Source organism: Lathamus discolor, chromosome 3, assembly GCF_037157495.1.
Source record: "Lathamus discolor isolate bLatDis1 chromosome 3, bLatDis1.hap1, whole genome shotgun sequence".
Lineage (NCBI taxonomy): Eukaryota > Metazoa > Chordata > Aves > Psittaciformes > Psittacidae > Lathamus > Lathamus discolor.
Window position 1 is genome coordinate 142997673 of NC_088886.1, and position 17718 is coordinate 143015390.

The following is a 17718-nucleotide window of genomic DNA, read 5'->3' on the forward strand; positions in this document are numbered from 1 at the left end:
GGAATTTTAGGTCCTTCCATGTCGCATGATACTCTGAAAGTAGCGAATATTCTAGCTGTTCACCAATGTCTTACTTAAAAGCACTGGCTAGCGAAGCTTCCTCCAGTTCGCTAGTGACAGTAGCACATATGCTTTTTAATAGTATAAAGTGCTTGTTTAGTGATGATCATAGAATGGTTTGGGTTGGAAAGGACCTTAAGATCATCTAATTCCAACATCCTTGCAATGGGCAGGGATGCCTTACACTAAACCATGTTGCCCAAGGCTCTGTCCAACCTGGCTTTTGAACACTGCCAGGGATGGGGCATTTACCACTTCTTTGGGGTCAACCTGTTCCAGTGCCTCACCACCCTCACAATAAAGAACTTCTTATCTAACTGAACTCCCCCTGTTCCAGTTTAAACCCATCACCCCTTGTCCTATCGCTGTAGTCCCTAATGAAGAGTCCCTCTCCATCATCCTTGTAGGTCTCCTTCAGATATTGGACGAATGCTCTGAAGTTTCTACACAGCCTTCTCTACTTCAGGCTGAACATGTGAGCATTATTTGCTCACATTTGAATGGCTAATTCAGTTTCATGGCTAATATGACAAGAGCCTTCAAAGTCCAAAGAGTCAGGAAAAAGAATAACCTGCTTCAGCATATTTAAATTTTCAGTCACCAGCTTTTGATCAGCAGCTTCCTTTTTTTGTTTGGGTTTTTCTGTACAGTGTCAGAAAACCATTCTAAGAAAAGTAAAGCAAAAGTGCCTCAAGATGAAGAATATCTTCACTGTGCTCATTCAGCTCCAGAGGATGTCTCTGTATGTGTCGGAGATGTGTTTTCTGCTATTGTTTCTGGCATGCAAAGTCCAGAAGACTTTTTCTGTCAGCCAGTGCGCAACTACCGTAAGTGCCAGTGGGATTCAAGATGCCTACTGTGGTATTCTGGTTTCTCAGTAGAGTGGCTGAAGGGGGAGGTGTTGCTCTTGTGGTTTGACCTGAGATGATGATTCCCTGTAGCTTTAGGCCATGCCTCAGTCAGTTAACAGCCATGGTGTTGTGTAGGATAGATTTGGGCAGCCTTAGCCTGTGAGGTGGTAATATATGGGCAGTCTGAGTAGTGCAAAATAAAGAGATAGTGTGATGTGGATTTCAGCAATCCAAAGTCAATTTGTATCACGAATACTTAATGTTAAATATATTGTCTCACATGTGTCAGAAATATGTTTCTGATTACTTTGTTTATTCCTATAATACCTTATTGCTTTATCACTGGAGGGAAATGTTTCCTTATAGGCTGGCTGCGTGGCCTGAACTTTGTTAGGTAGTGGGGGGAGAATATCTGAGTATGAGAAAGTTTGATTAGAGTGCCCAAAGCCACTTTGGTGTCATCTGATATAGAAAGACATAAGACTGTGAGTAACACAATAGTGGGCCAGAGTGCTAGGCTGCAGGGACTGCTGATGCCCCACAGTGCCCATAAACAGATATCTGGGGGAGAATAAGAGCAGAATAAGTTTGTGGGATGTGACCTCCTAGTGCTGTCCAAGCCAGTGTTTGTGTGTTTTCAGCTAAAAGGGCTTCTGCAGCTGGATGTGATCTGGTGTGTCTCCTACACTGGATTTCTCTTCTGTGTACTTGTGCAGCCTTTGAATTCTGGGTAGATTCAATGCATAGCATGTCCTTTGGCAAGAAGTGACCTTATCATCTGTGTGTTGTCTGAAGAGCTGTCTCTTTGGTTTCTTTCTAGTATACTTACAGTTCCCATTTTCAATTCCTACTGGCTTCACTCTTTTTCCTGTATTGACTGTTTTTCCCTCTTCATTCTCTTTAACACTGTGATTCCCCAGGCTCACATGAGGGCTGACTGTTTTTTCCTGATTTGAAGAGTCCTGGTCTCATCACTATTTTGGTATTACATTAGACATTATGTGAAAATATCTCCATTATACTGCAAGATCTTCTTTGATCTTAAGATTTGTATACTTCTATAATAATTACAACATAGCGTATGTTCCAGACCTCTCTATATTTTAACATTAGGTCAACTTGCTGAGCTTCAAGTATCTCTTAATGAGCACTGTGACAAACTACCCAGTAGTCCAGCTTTCCGTCCTCCTGTTGGGAATGTGTGCTGTGCCCAGTTCACAGGTAAAAATGGAGTGAAAATATGGCTTTCATTTCACTTTATGTGAAAAATATTGTTATAATTATGTTTAGAAATATTTAATGGAGTTTATTTTATTTGGTTTTAGCTGTGGATAGCGTTTAGTAATAATGTAAAGAAATCATTAATAGCAAGTGGTGACATCTAGAAAATACTAGTTTAAAAATTTTAGACCATAAAGTGGTGCCTTCATTGTGCAAACTCTTTACACTGGATTAATTTTTGTATATAGGAGCTTTTTAAGAGACCATGAAAGAAATTTTGGGGTTTCTGTGTTGGTGAGCACCATTTCCTGTGGCTGGAAATAAACAGGCCCCCAAAGGAGAGACAGAAGAAATGGGCTCATTATATCTAATGATGGTTCTCTGATAGATGACTTCTCAATGTTATGTAGTGAAGACCTGATAGTCCTGAGTTGTATGTTGATAAATTAGGTTCTGTCTGACAGTGATCACTGATGTCAAGCTTTTACAAGTCTCATGATAAAATTGAGCCTTGCCTAAACATAGGCAAATCCTCTGCATAAAGCAGTGTTTTGTGCTAGGAACTGGTAAGTCTGTATGAAAGACATACCTTTTATTGATTGGAGTCTGAAGTCCTGTTTGCCTGAAGGCAGTAGAATGAAGATGAATCTCTCTTCCTCACAGATCATTGTCCTGTTCATCAGCTTTTAACACGAAAAAAAGCTGCTCTTAAGCCTTTTTTGTTGCTCAGAAATGTTGCTGCTGTTACTTTGTCATTGATTGTCCTGGGTTCAGCAGTAGCAGTCATTTTTTTCCCTCCTTGGTGGCTGGTGCAATGCTGTGCTTTTGATTTTTGGCCTGGGAACAGTGCTGATAACGCCGATGTTTTCAGTTGCTGCTCAAATGTTTAGTCTGGCCAAGGACTTTCTGAGCCTCATGCTCTGCCAGGGAGGTGGGGAGGCCGGGAGGAAGCAGAGACAGGACGCCTGACCCAAGCTAGCCAAAGAGATATTCCATACCATAGCACGTCATGCCCAGGATGTAACGGAGAGTTACCCGGAAGGGCTGGGACACTGCAGGGTTGGACGAGGTATCGGTCGGTGCTTGGCTGGGGGGAGTGGGGCGAGTTATTGGTCGGCTGGTGTTGAGGTGTTGTATTCTTTCCTCTTGTTATTTCCTTTATCATTATTATTATTGGTGGTAGCAGTGGTGATTTGTGTTATACCTTAGTTACTAAACTGTTCTTACCTCAACCTGTGGGAGTTGCATTCTTTTCGATTATCCTCTCTGTCCCTCTGGGAATAGAGGGAGGAAGAGAAGGGGGGGAGGGGAGTGAGAGAACTAGCTGCGCAGCTGGGTTTAAACCACGACATTGATAGACATTCCTGGTCATTTATTTCTTCCTATTTCCTGTAGCTTTGCTGCTTTGAACAAATTAGTTGTGGAACTGAACAGAAAAACTGAAATAAATGTGTTTGGTTTTTTTTATGTGCTGATAAACAATAAGCTGTCTTGGCATTTGAATGGGTATGGGTTTCAGATGCCTAGCTAGGAAGAGCTATGAGATCAGTACCTCAGATATAATGATAAACTTGACTAAGCTTGTGTTTCTGTTCCTCACATCTTCCAATTGAATTCAAATACTGAAATTATTAATCTGTGGTTTTGCTTTTGAATTGCATGTCATTGTGATCATCTGAGAGACTGCTCTTTTTAAATGTATTTAACTTCAGCACTACATCCACATAATGTAACCAGTTCTTTGTTGCAATATGTATTTGTGAAGGGGGAGATATCTTTATGGAAAGGTAAGTTTGCAACAGTGAAGTTGTGCAAGGGGTAATGGTGGTGGATGTTGCATCATCCATTCACCTTTTGCAAAGGTCTGTATGAACTGTAATGCTGTTGGTTTATGTAGCGATTGATGGTGTATTTTTAGATTGGTCTACCCAAAAGATCATTCTGTGCTCAGAAGTTAAACTACAATCAACATTTGTATCTTTCTTTCAGAAGACAATTGTTGGTATCGTGCTGCTGTTGTAACGTATGTCTCTGAAGAGGCTGTTGTGGCAGAGTACATAGATTATGGTAATTCTGAAGTTCTTCCACTAACTAGACTTCGTCCTGTGATTCCAAGATTAATGGACCTGCCAGCTCAAGCCATAAGGTGTACCTTGGCAGGTATGAAATAAATTAGCAGTTTCAAACTGGATAAAGGCAACATAAGTGGGGTGGGGTTTCATAATGATCACATCTGTAGTATCTTCTGTTGAAATATGGGGAAGGATAGAGATAACAGAAGGTGTTACTTCCTGAATTCTTAATTGTGGCATATCTACAAAATGGGATAAGTCTTTCCTAAGGTACCTGATGATCTGCAGTTGTATGGCTGGAAAACTGTGTTATATTAACATTACTGTTAGCTTTTGCATGTGCTTTTGTTCTAAGCAAAATTCGGTCACCTACTGGATTGTGGAATTCTTTAATCCTTGTGCTTCTGATGCTGCAGGGGAAGCTACAATTCCATTTTTTTATCTTGCAGTTTGAACTGTATCTCTGTTGTGTGTTGTCTGTCCCATCCTCCTCTGGTTCTAGGGCAAATCGAGTGAAACTACCAGCAGATTCCTCTCTGTAGGCTTGTAAAATATGTCAAATTATAGAAAGGATGTTAACACTTTCTAGTTCATCCTTCTGTCTTAAGCCGGGATCATAATTTCTTTTTGACATACTCATTTAACCTGCTGTTGGAAATTATTTATTTTCTGTTTGTTCCCATCACTCTGCAAAATAATCCTCCCCTTTGCTTCTATGCCCTTCCTTTAGAATCCTCAATGTCTTATCCTTTCTTTACGATACTTGACATTTAATCTGCTTTTCATTCATTTTATAAAGTCAGGAAGCTAGAGTATGCTCCTCAGACTTCAGAAGGTAAACATGAAACAATGGTTTCCTTGTATGTAGAGATATAACCAGTGCATATGGAATGTGACTTAAACAAATCTTTTTTCTGGGGCAAACCATGATGCCTATATAGAATGAGTGTTCTAAGATGAAAAAAGGTCCTAAACACAACATGGACACAACTGATCAGACAAGATGTTTTCTGATAAGACTCAAATTTTACTTCTGCATAAACTATGGAAGGCAACTTCTGCCAATCTGTTACTGTAAAGTTCTGGTTATAACTTGCGTTTTAGCCGTAAATTTAGTAGCATGGAGAGTAAACGTTTAAGGAGGAAGAAGCTTAGAGGAGCAGATACATTGGCTGAGAGATGGTTAAGGTTCTTCAAAACTGTATGTCGCAAGTCTTTGAGTCTCATGACTACATTTCTTAAATGCTCATCCTAAGGAAGTATTAAACCTGAATTTATGCTTTTATTTGAGTAGTAGGCTAGTTGTACATGATCTTCGTCTTTTTATTAAATCCAAGTACTCTAAAGTTCAGAATCTAAATAACTAGGTTTGGAATCTTACAAACATGAGGAGTGAGGATGAGTCACTTGATACATCAGCTGCTTAATCTTTTGTTTTAAACAGTGTTTAATAATTCTGTAAAATATGCTCTTGAGAATAATTCTGTAAAATGTTGTTGACATGTTGAGACTTGGACTGTCCTCAGACCATATGTCACTTTTTAGGTGTAAAGCAGCCATTAGGAGGGTGGACCTCAGAAGATACTTGTTTTATGAAACAACTGGTGAAAGACAAAGTGTTTACAGTAAAAATAGTGGGTAAATACAGCTACAGATCTGTGGTGGAGCTTGTAGATGCATCAGTTACTCCAGCAATAAATGTATCAAGCCATCTCATAGAGAGAGGCTGTAGAGCTGAAGAACTGAGAATGGCCTTGCCAGCAACTGGAATGAATGATGTTAAGCAAATAAATGGTGAGTACAGGCATGTCCTGCTGAACTGGCATTATTTAACATCCCTGCTACAGTGGGTACAAAGAATGCAAGTTCTTAACTGGTAAGAACTTTTCAGCCTAGCTCATGAAGTCTGGCTTTCCAGTGGATGCCAGCTACTCTAGGCTTAAGTCTTAAAAAGCCTGTCAGTTATTTCTGCATGCTGCTGGCTTGCCCCAAACTGTCACAAACTTGGCAGCTGTGAAAAATACAAGATTTAATAATATGCTTAATGGAGGAAATTATGGCTTTTCCTATGTGCCATCATTTAGTTTTCATGTGATCTGTTCTACAACTTGTGTTAAATAAGCTTTTTTCAGGTACTGAAGTATAATATACAGTGTAAGTTTCTGCAACCAGTCTTCCTGTCTTAGTTCTTTTTGTTGTTCTTTGTAATATTTTGTTCTTCTTGTCCTTAGATTATTTCCAGTACTCACTGACAGCTTTTCTCCTCTTTTATGTCCCCTCCCCTGTTTCCCAGAGTCCCTCTTGCTCAAGTTATTACCATTAGCCTGTACTTCTTTATGTGATGACTCTTCCTTGCTCAGATATGACTTGCTGTTGATCAAGTACATTGAGCAACTAGCACATTTCTCTTACTTTACTTTATTCTACAAAGAGGGTCTCCCTGGTAATGAATCTGTTGGATTATTTATTTATAACAAGAAATCCAAGGACATGAATGAGCATTCAGGATGTATCATTTTTTCCTGTAAAAATTATTTTCTCTTCCTTTCTTTTCATCTCTGTCCTCAGTAGAGGACACAGCAAACAAAAGCATTTGCAAGTGGAATAAATTAACTCTGAAACAAACAGTCGATGTCATAGTGTGCACACTGTACAGTCCTGGAGAATTTTACTGTCATATTTCAAATAACAGTGGTAAGTGTATTCAGCTTTTTTCTTTCTTCTGGTTTATTTGCTTCCTGATTGTAATTTATTTATATTTCTAATGCATTTTGGTTTCAAGTGAGCTTGTTGCACGAAAACTTATCTCTGAAGTGTTGGTCTAAGAATACAAGTGGAATATTGGAGAAGTTGGGCGTTGGTATTTAGTGACTCTGAGACTGAAATCTGAAGATGTTGAAGATAAGCAGTTAAATGAAACTTAAAGAATGTAGAGAAAAGCGGGAAGAGCTACTATATGATTCTATGATTCTATAACCAAGGCAACGGAGAGATAAACAGAAGATGGCAAATAAGAGGTTTCCTGTGCCCATACAATTTTACTAGTGCTCTCCTCTAGTACTCTGTTGTATTCTAAGTTAAAAAAACCTACAAAGATTCAAAAGAAATAACATGAAAATGAGAATGCAGCTTTTGAGACTTGACTTCCCCTTGGATAAGCTAAAAAAACCCCAAATAATCTTGTTGTGCTATCCTGCATAGAGACTTGTAATAGCCACTGGCATTTTAACCTACTAAAAGACCTGCATGATGAAATTCAGTGGCTGGAAGTGGTAGATAAATGCATTCAAACCAAAAATAAGGCAGATCTTGGGTGGCGGGGGTTGGGGGAAGGTTTGTTCTTTGACTGTCTCTAGGGATAGTACAGATTCATGGCTTCTCACCTTTCAAACACGACCGAGTTCCTCTCTAGAAGTGATGCTATAGAGCAGGCTAAAGAACTTGTTCTAAAAAATATAGAAGCAAGTAGGATGAGATCGTATAACCTGTCATATGCATTGGCTGAACTAGATAATTCCAGTCGTTCTAAAATATACTTTAGATTTTGGAGTGGAGGGTGATTGCTGGATTAGCAGAGGGAATTGCTGATCATTTAATTATTATACTGAAGTAACTTGTCAGAGAAAAATCGGCTGTCTCACCTCTTCCTGCTACTAAGTCTGTCTGGTAAGTGAAATGACTCAGTGTCAACAGGTCTTTCTTCATGAAGTTCTAAAGTTCACTGAAATCTCCCATCAGTCCTTTAAGAAAGCTGCCCAGCAAACACCATTGATCAAGTTCAAGTCATTTTGTTGATCTCATCTTTGATTTTCTTTCTTTCAGAGCTACATGCTCTAAACTTACTTAACAAATCACTGTCTGAATACTGTCAGAAAACACCACCGAATATTTTTAAGCCTGAGAATGGGGAACCTTGCTGTGCCTTCTTCTCTGGTAAGTAATAGACTAAAATATCTTTTTTTTTACAGGGTGAACATAAAGCAAAAAAAAAATGTAGTTTTAATTTCTTACAAGGATGCTGGAGAGGAACTCTTCATCAGGGGCTGTAGTGATAGGACAAGGGGCAATGGGTTCAAACTGACACAGGGAAAGTTTGGGTTAGATATAAGGAAGTTCTTTACTGTGAGGGTGGTGAGGCACTGGAATGGGTTGCCCGAAGTAGTGGTGAATGCTACATCGCTGTCAGTGTTCAAGGCCAGGTTGGACAGAGCATGGGTGACATGGTGTAGAGGGAGGCATCCTTGCCCATGGAAGGGGGGTTGGAACTGGATGATCTTAAGGTCCTTTCCAACCTAAGCCATTCAATGATTCTATGAATTGGCAGAGTATAGCAAAGAATTGGATTTATTTATTAGAAGCTAAATGCTGGTAAACCTGCTAAATGTACTAAGTAATTTACTTTTTCTCTTAATTAGATGATGGTTACTGGTACCGCGCGTTGGTGCAAAACGTTTGTTCAGGTGGGACTGTTAAAGTGTGCTTTGTGGACTATGGAAACGTGGAGGAAGTACCACTGGATAAAATAAGGCAGATCTCATCCTCCTACCTAAAACTTCCATTTCAAGGAATTAAATGTTGGCTCTCAGGTGGATTTTCATATGGATTCTTTCTAAGAGCTATTGCATTTAGAGACTTGCTGCTCTGTAGGGAGGAGGTGGTGACATTGTCTGTACTTCACAATACTGTTTTTTTGGGGAGTGTGGGTTTTATTTGTTTGGTTTTTAATGTGTGTCTGTTGCTTCCAGCCTCTGGAAATTGTGGGAACGGTTGTTTTAGCCTTACATCACAGCAGACTGGCATTTAACAGAAAGATGGTGGTTCTTCCCTGAGCTCCTGACAGTGCTGTGAAGCAATTTGCATGGAGGTTACTTACTGATTCACCAGTCAAAGGGAACTTGTCATTTGGTTCTGCTTCATCTGTAATGCTTACCAACTTTTGGTTGTTGCCTTGCTAGGAATAAATGTGCTTTTGTGTACAGAACTTAATTATTTCTCAAAACTCTTGCAGGCAAAGGAGCTCATCTTTTTTTGTGAAGCAAATTGGCTTTTCAGTTCTCACAGATGTTTTATTTGATTCTTGCGGAGTTTAGCGCCATGCTGCTGTTTCTCAGTCTTTTACCAGTGCTCTGCCTCTTCTGTTCCAAATCACTCAGTATTCTAGAGTTATTCTGTTTTCCTAATGTAGTCTATTTGACTTAAAAAAAAAAAAAATAATGTGGAAACAGGAAAAAGCTCAAGACCACACTTTGTCAAAGTGGGTTTTGCTGGTTTGGGGCGGGGGGGGTGTTGTCTCTTAAACCACTTGTTTTTTCTGCTGTTTTGACAAAGTGGTTATATTAAAATGATTCATAAAGAGTCTTAACAGTTGTTGCTTGTGCTAAGGCATAAGGATTTACTTGGTAAAATACCATAAAATGTAGGAGACAAAGCTTGAGAGTCTTGAGGAAATGGCTCCTTTTAGAAGAAAGGAGGAAGAGAGAGACCAGTTAACAGGATGAAGTACAATATGTATCCCTAGTGTAGTAAAAGTAGCCTTGGAATTTTGAATTATCTGTAAAAATAAAGGTGGGGGGGAGGATAAAAGAAAGTAAAATGTTCAAGAAAATCACTTAAAGGCATTTTGAAAAGTTCCTCTATTTCCTAGGTATAAAGCCTGGTAGCAGCAAATGGATTCCAGAAGCTACAGCAAGATTTCATACGTACGCTGTGGGGATGAAGCTTCAAGCCAGAGTAACTTGCCTTTCCAGGGATGGGGCGGGTGTAGAGCTTATTGATAATTCCACAGGTTTTCCTAAAGTGATCAATGAGTTACTAACTTCTGAAAAACTGGCTGTAAAGGAAGTTCTACAAGAAAAAAATAAGCTTCCAAACAAGCCTGTTGACAAGAAAGGTAACAAAACGAATGTTAACTTTTAGATTGCACAAGAAACTTCAGCATTCCGGTCTTTAACCACGATCTTGCCATTCAGCTGTAGTTAATATCAATAATAGCCATGCATAGTTTTGATTATATTATCAGTTTTTACAGTTAAACAGAAGCTGCCCTGCAGGTGGCATTATAGACAGAGAACGAGGAAAAAATGACTGGGTTTGTCCTAAGTGAGTGCTATTTGAATATTTAATAGTAGAGATGTGCAGGTCTGCTATGAAAAACTTTTGCCATGTTTACTTTCCAATATCTTCTTTTTCTGGTGGTTTGTTTTTTTACTTCAGCTACTTTTGTATATTATTAGTTTACAAACAGCAAATGAAGCAAGAGTTATCCTGGTTTAGATTTCTCGAAGTGAAGACATGCAGTTGTCTCTAAAATTCAAAAAGATACTGTGTAACAGTTACTTATGATATGGCTGTGCTTGGAGGGAAGTGATACACTGCCTTTTCTTACTGTTTCTGTTAGAAACATCGCTTGGGCACTGGAAGTCAATCAAATTGGCTATAGATGAAACCATGTCTGTCTGTGTAACAGAAGTTGTAAGCCCAGACTTGTTCTATGCTGTACCAGTTAAAACTAAAGGTAAGAAAGTGTTCAGTGTTCCTAATAGCAGTAAGAAGTCCCTGTTGCAAGCTAGTTCATAAAATGAATGCCTGCAGTGAACTGAACCTTGTGGAAGTGTAGCTTGGACAGTAGAAACATAAAGAAAATACCAAAGATGGAAGCAGAGGAGCTTGAAAGTAAGTATTCTTTTCATTATACTCAAATGTGGTTAGTGTCGTGGCTTAAACTGATCCACACAGCTCGTCCACTCACACCGCCCCCCCCGCCCCGACCCTCCCCGCTCCCAGAGGGATGGGGAGGAGAATCAAGAGAATGTAACTCCCACGGGTTGAGATAAGAACAGCCCAGTAACTAAGGTATAACACAAATCACTACTGCTACCGCCAATGATAATATTGATAAGAGAAAATAACAAGAGAATACGATACCACCGCTGAACGAGTTCGATCCCCCCGAAGAGAGACCGTGCCCTTCCGGGTAACTCCCAGTTACCTCTCCGGGCATGACGTGCTGTGGTATGGAATACCTCTTTGGCTAGTTTGGGTCAGGTGTCCTGTCTCTGCTTCCTCCCGGCCTCCCCTCGTCCGGCAGAGCATGAGACTCACAAAGTCCTTGGCCAGAATAAACATTACTTAACAACAACTAAAAACAATCGGTATTATCAGCTCTCTGCCCAGGCTGGAAGTCAAAACACAGAGCTTGCACCAGCTACTAAGAAGGAGCAAAACGGCTCCTGGTAAACCCAGGACAAGTTAGTTATTAAATTGTTTTTTGGGTTTTTTTTTCTGTAGGTCAACTACAGAGGCAGTTGATTGAACTACAAGACTATTGTAAATCTTGTATTAAGGAGCCCTTCAAACCAAAACCTGGTGAAGCCTGTTGTGCCAGGTTTTCAGGTGAGGCAGTCCTTTGTTCTTATTTCCTTGACCATTGTTAAACATGGCTTTCACCTTTGCTTTAGGAAAAGGACAGCTGCCAGCTCGAAAGTGCCTACTCTTAATTCTGCTCCAGAGGGTAGCCTGGCTGTATCTTTAGGGCAAGGAAACCATCTGACAGCCTAAAAAAATAAGGAATAGATTATGCCCTGCAAGATGCATGGAGCTTTAAGAGGAAAGAAAGCTAGTTACTGTTTAAACTGAAATTAGTGTCTGAGTCACAGGGACATGAGATTTATGGCAGAGCAGTAGTGTACTTGCATCTATACAGACAGACTTCTGGTTTGTGGGTCCCTGAGCATGTGTTTTGTTGATGCTGGCTGTGACAACTGATCATTCAGCCTTGTTAGTGTAACAAGCTGTCCAGCGTTAGCACACTTAGTCCAAGTCAGAAGTATTCTTAAGTGAGGGAATTTACTGCCTTAATCTTTCAGAAGAGGGGATGCTCTGCTGGATTATTAGCACAATATTTTAAAAGAGGAGTGTTGGCTCATAACTATTTCCAAGTTGACTGCATGTGGGTTGTTACAGGAGATCTGACTAAGTGCTGAAAATGAGCTTTGGTGTTAGATCAGATAGCAGTTCCTGGGAAACAGGATAGGTGGATTAAAATACTAGGCAGACAACAAGAGCATACCTAAGTGTTTGACAGTTGGGTTTACCTTCCACTGATTTCTGCATTATATTTTGTTTATGACTCTTCAGGATAACTGAGGGAAAATGTTTAGGGTTTTCTCTTTTTTTTTTTTTTTTTTTTAATTTTGGTTGTGTTTTGAGAGGGAATATGTATTGGAAAAGTAAGAAGCTGGTAATACAGTGTGCAGATATCCTTAAAGTCTTGTAGTGAAAATCTTATCTAGAAGCTTGTTCTGTGGGCTTGCTACTTGTCAAGTGGTCTTTTGTATGTACCAGAGTATTTAAAAATGCCTGGACAGCTATATAGAGTCTTGTTCTCAGGATGGGCTGTGTTTTGCAAGATTGTACTTCATGTAATTCTTGTCTTAATCTTTTTCAGGTGATGGCCGTTGGTACAGAGCTGTTGCTCTGAAAGCTTTTCAGTCTGTAGTGGAAGTCCTGTATGCAGACTACGGGAACAAAGAAACTTTACCACTTTCAGAGGTGCTGCCAATCACTGATTCCTACTTAAAGCTGCCATTTCAGGCAATTACATGTTCACTTGCAGGTAACAAAATATACAGAAAAACACCGCCAAAAAAACTGTTTTTCTTGACCATTATAAATCTGTGCCTATTCTGATGATCATGTTAATTCCTTTATTCTGACAAACAATATGATGATCTGCTGAAATAGAGGTAATCTGTGAAAGCTGTTTCAGAAATTATGGTTTTAGTTAATTATCTGTAGAATCTAAGCTATTTATGTTGAAAAATTTAGCAGCATCGTACTTTCAAAAGCAGTGATAGCATTATGTGTAAGATTCAAGTCACATCATAAAGGAATTCTGTATAGAACAAACTTGATTGGTTTGGGCTTTTCTTTTGCAGGAATAGAGAAATCTGAGCAGCCTCCATTATTACAAGTTGACAAGTTGAAAGAAATGTTATTGAATAAATGTGTCACAATTAAAGTGAAAGGGATTAATGGAAATGTTAATCTAGTAACAGTGGAGAAACTTTGGGAAAACAGCAGTCTGAAAGTAGCTGTAACGGAAGGTTTGGTCAAATCCAGCAGTTCTGAAAGCTTATGCACTGAACGTCAAGGTATACACTTAATTACTTCAGATTACTTAATTAGAAGAACCATGGGCACATGAGATGCCCGTGTGGCTTTTCCTGCTAAAAACTAGAGAAATTCCACATGTCACCCCCTTAAATTAGGGAAGCCATGTTCATATGTGTTTTGCTCATTCACTTGCTTTGGTTTTTGTTTTTTTTTGGTAGGCAATGCATGTGGGACCAAATGCTGCTGCGCAGAATTAAAAATACAAGTAAGATTCAGTCCAAGCAACACTCTTCCACATTTCCAGGATTTAAAAGAAAACCCATGTGGGACACAGATGGAAGCAGGGAGATAACTGCTAACATTGAAGATGTGCAAAGTGAACATACCAACACTTGTTCTCGATTTGTTTTACAAGTGGTAATAATTAGAGCACCCTGAAACTGAGGGAGGATAGTGCACAGATCACACACGCTCCATTAGTCTGTTTTGCCACATGCACAGCTCTCTTCTTTTTCTTTTCCTAGAGTATATAGGCTCAGGAGGGTTCGTTTTGTCTGCTGTGTAAAGGTAATTGCGGTGTTTCGCATAAACTGTGTCACTTAGACAAAGGGCAGCTGGATTTTTCCAGTAATATGGGAGTGTTTTGCTGTGATTGCAACTTGGCAGACAGCTGCACTTGTAAGAAAAGTCTTACAGTGTGTATTTCAGGTAGCAGAGATTAATACTAATATGTGCCACAGTTTCAGTCATGGAGTTAGGGCTGAGAACCTGAGTTCAGAATACTGGAATTTGTAAGAGTGTTTGCCAGTTGCTAGATTGTCTCTTTACACTTAGGACATATTCCTGTAATTCTGGAAAACTTTCTGGCTTTAAGCTTTCTCATAATTTTAAATTGGGATATTAATGAAAAATTAGAATGTTGGCTTACTAAAAGTAACTTAAAGTATACCAGAAAAAAATACATCAGCCTTTTGCAAAATGAGGATCTTTGTCAGAGGGATGAGAAAAACCTTGAATTTTAAAGATGGAAACCTCTTTCAGGTGTGGTTCAAACTTTCCCCTCTCACCGCAGCCAGTGGCAGCAAGGTCAAAAGCAAAAACGTGATATTTTGGAGGTAGGAAAAGCATTTCTGGTCAAGGTCATTTAGACCTTTACTGCTTTGGAGTAAGCATTGCTACCAGGAGTTCAGTGGCAGAAAGGCAGAACCATGCTGTTCCTGAGTGTAGTTCATTTGTCCCACTGTAGGTAGCTGGACCTCTATTTCCCTTTCCTCTCTACATCTATTTGATCTTCCAGTTAGATCTAGCTAATGTCTTCTGACTTCAATATGAGCTTTCTGTTTTCTGTTATCCTGCTGTATTAAGTTTGGCTCACTGTCATGGCAGATAAAGATAGGACAGGAGATTCCAATGTAACTCAAAACATCAGGAAGTAGGCGTGTGAATAACCAATTTGAGTATTTCATCAGTATGGTTCACAGAAGCTGCTGCTTCAGGGGAAAAAAGGGGAGCAGTGACAGGGGAGTCAGCTACAATTCTGCTGGCTTTTTACACATCTAGAAGGTTTTACAGCAGAAAGGAATTGTATATTCATTGAACTAATACAGGATTTAGCAGAGTTCTGTAGTTTTAGGAAGTATAATATGAAATCAGCAATTTAAAAGACAAATCTTATGTTTCTGTTTATTCCACAGCTTAAAAAGCATGAACAGATCCTACTCTTCCTTTTAAACAAGTATGGGAATCCAGATGGATTCAATGAAATGAAAAAACTGTTGGAACACTAAGTCTCTGGGCTGTTCACTTCCACATACACCAAGTTGCTGCGGTTCCTATTTTGGAAGAGCCAGGTGTATTCATCAGCTCAAAAATTAGTAGCTCTGTAGGAATTCTTCTGTTTAGTACCTGTATTTATCTGTATGCTGGGATTGTTGTTGTGAAATACGTAGCTTGAAGGGTTTCAAAGCAGCAAGCTCAAATTAATGTTATGTTTTTGCTTTGTACAACCATGTGCTGCTGGTTTTGCTTTCATTTTGCTGTTGAATGCATGTAACTCTGAGAATGGTCATTGAATTGTGAGTCTATAGTCTGCAAACTGACATTTGAAATGACTGTAATCATAAAGCTTACTTCAATTGTGATTCATCTTACTTGGAAAAACTGTATCTTGATATAGTCATCTTTCAGTTTGATTTCCAGTCTGAAGTTAGACTGAAAATTGTTTTACATAAGCTTGGTTTCAGTATCATTAATGGCTGAATCTTTTCTTGGACTGCCTGCAGGTAGTCCTGTCTAAAATCACTAAACATGTAAAAGCACACAGTTCTTTATTTACACTTATGCTGTGTAATCTGCATCCGTGAATATTGTTTTGAAGTAAATAGTATTGGAGCTGTTTTGGCTGTAGCTACATTGTCAGGATTTCTATACCATCAAGTTCTTTCACATTATAATAGAGAAGTCTCATTCTGGGCTACAACAAAAATACTGAAACAAATTATTGTGGGGATTTCGGTACCTCTCTAAAGTGGAGCAGATACTTCGTTATCATTTCTGACTAATCTAGGAGCAACATTGCTAAGGATGCCAAGCTACTGTGCATATAGCACAGCAGACATTTGCTTATTGAAACTGCAGAGTCAGCTTTTTTTCCCACTTGAAGTATATTTTTAAGTAGAGGCTCTGTGAAACTCGGAAATAGCTTGAGATTAAACTTGGTGTGAAAGTGACATATTTTATGTTTGTCTGAATGCTTTATTACACTTAACTTGGCTCAGATTGCATGTTTTCCTGCCTCTTGGTTTCTGTTGTGTCATAATCTAATGATTATTCTAATGAAAAAGCTTGAGTCTTGAGCTCTTTGTGCCCCTGGTTCTGAACCATAAGTGTGGCTGTCTCAAGTGTCCTTTGACTTCCTGGAGCAAGTGTGACTTTCACAAACATTTACCCACCTGGAAAGCAACTCCCTGATGCTTTAGTCCTCCCATGGCTCCTCTTCACTTTTGCACATGCTCTCCTAGCACCTTAGCGCTGCATTTCAGATGGTGACTTTGACCGCAGCAGTCAAAAGGAATCACTTTGTCCATATTTCATAAGCAGGGGAAAGGAAAAGGGAATCTCTGCTGGTTATACTTGGGCAAAAACTCCTGGAGCACAGTGGTTGGTGTCTCAGTTGAAGGTGTATGTATGGTGCAGCACAGTGGTATCTGGCAGTAATCCCTCTGTCCCTCTGAGGAAAGGAGAAGAGACTTGGTATGGTTCAGAGCCCTATTTCACTCGTTAATTTCAGAGAAAATCTTTGGGAACGCTGATGTAGGGACATACCAGCCAACAATGTGGAAACCTGTTGTGACTTCTTGATGTAGCCCTGGGTTCTTCTTGCGTTAGTCTGCTACTTTTAATCTGTAATTGAAATCTGTTCTTGAAGTGATAATTTATCAGCTGTATTTACCTAAATGGTAGTACAGAATCTAAAGTAAATTGCAATGTGTGATGATGGCTGAAGATTTAGGTTAAATATTAGGAAAAAGTTATTTACTAGTGCCCACAACTCATTGTGTGTCCTTATTCTTGCTGTGGAGTCTGCATTGCTCACCTTTCAAGGGTAAATAAGGACTGTTGCCAGGGTAAGTATGGCAGGCACCCCATGGCTTGCAGGAGAGAAGATGTGAACAGCAGAATCAGGAAAGCTGATGCAGGAATGGGATCTGCTACTTTGGTATGGCTTCTGTTAATGGAATAATATCACTTAAATGCCACCTTATTCTTAGAAAATGTATATATGAGGTCAGTACTTTTCAAAGAATAGTGGAACATAGAGTTCTTTTGTACATGTTCAGTTGTAAAAGGAGAAAGAAAAAAAAGCCATAATTATTTAAATCAGGTCCCTTAAATAATTCTTCTATATGTAGCAGGTGTGAATATGGTACTTTCACTCACAGGCAGAGAATAGTTTTCTGTGGAAAAACATTCTCTAAAAACCATAAAAAAGCTGACTCAGAAATAAAGTTGCTTCATGGCTGTGGGTGTTGCAAAGACTCTCTGGTCTGTGGTTTTACCTCTCCTGTTACCTGTGCTCTGGGGCACCACCATTTCCAGCTGTGTTTAGTCTGTGGGATGAGTGGATACAGCAGTGTGCATCCCGAAGGCAATCTAGAGCGAGGTGGGTGTTCTGGGGTTTGGTTTGGTCCTAACTGTAGATGGCAGGATGTACTGGGTGAGGCGAGAGGCTGGCGCAGCTGAACACGATATAAATCCAAGTGCGAAGGGGGCTGCTCACAAACCCCTGAGGTGTACAAGGCTTCGCACGGCAGAACTGGCCGACAAAAGGTAACTTGCAATTTAAACTGAGGGTTTTCCCCCGTTTCATGTACCGTTTCTTAAAGCTCCGCCTCGGCGAG

General features: G+C 39.6%; 2 protein-coding genes across 7 annotated transcripts in view; both read left to right on the forward strand.

Moving 5' to 3' along the window:
• Positions 1-17306, forward strand: part of TDRD1 (tudor domain containing 1) — a 28045-nt gene extending 10739 nt beyond the window's left edge. For 2 of the 6 annotated variants that reach the window (XM_065672306.1, XM_065672307.1), the window contains exons 11-24: positions 711-887; positions 2025-2132; positions 4122-4292; positions 5750-5998; positions 6773-6898; positions 8027-8137; positions 8620-8790; positions 9849-10094; positions 10602-10718; positions 11492-11596; positions 12651-12818; positions 13141-13356; positions 13537-13583; positions 15013-17306. In XM_065672306.1, the coding sequence (XP_065528378.1) occupies positions 711-887; positions 2025-2132; positions 4122-4292; positions 5750-5998; positions 6773-6898; positions 8027-8137; positions 8620-8790; positions 9849-10094; positions 10602-10718; positions 11492-11596; positions 12651-12818; positions 13141-13356; positions 13537-13583; positions 15013-15105 (2105 nt within the window). In that variant the 3' untranslated portion in view covers positions 15106-17306. The other 4 variants (XM_065672308.1, XM_065672311.1, XM_065672309.1 and 1 more) reach the window with 3 other exon arrangements.
• A 260-nt stretch (positions 17307-17566) lies between these two features.
• The window catches only part of VWA2 (von Willebrand factor A domain containing 2), a 29698-nt gene continuing 29546 nt past the window's right edge, over positions 17567-17718 (forward strand). Inside the window, exon 1 of the mRNA XM_065672949.1 lies at positions 17567-17647. The gene's annotated coding sequence lies outside the window, so the exon portion shown is untranslated. The remainder of the gene's footprint in view (positions 17648-17718) is intronic.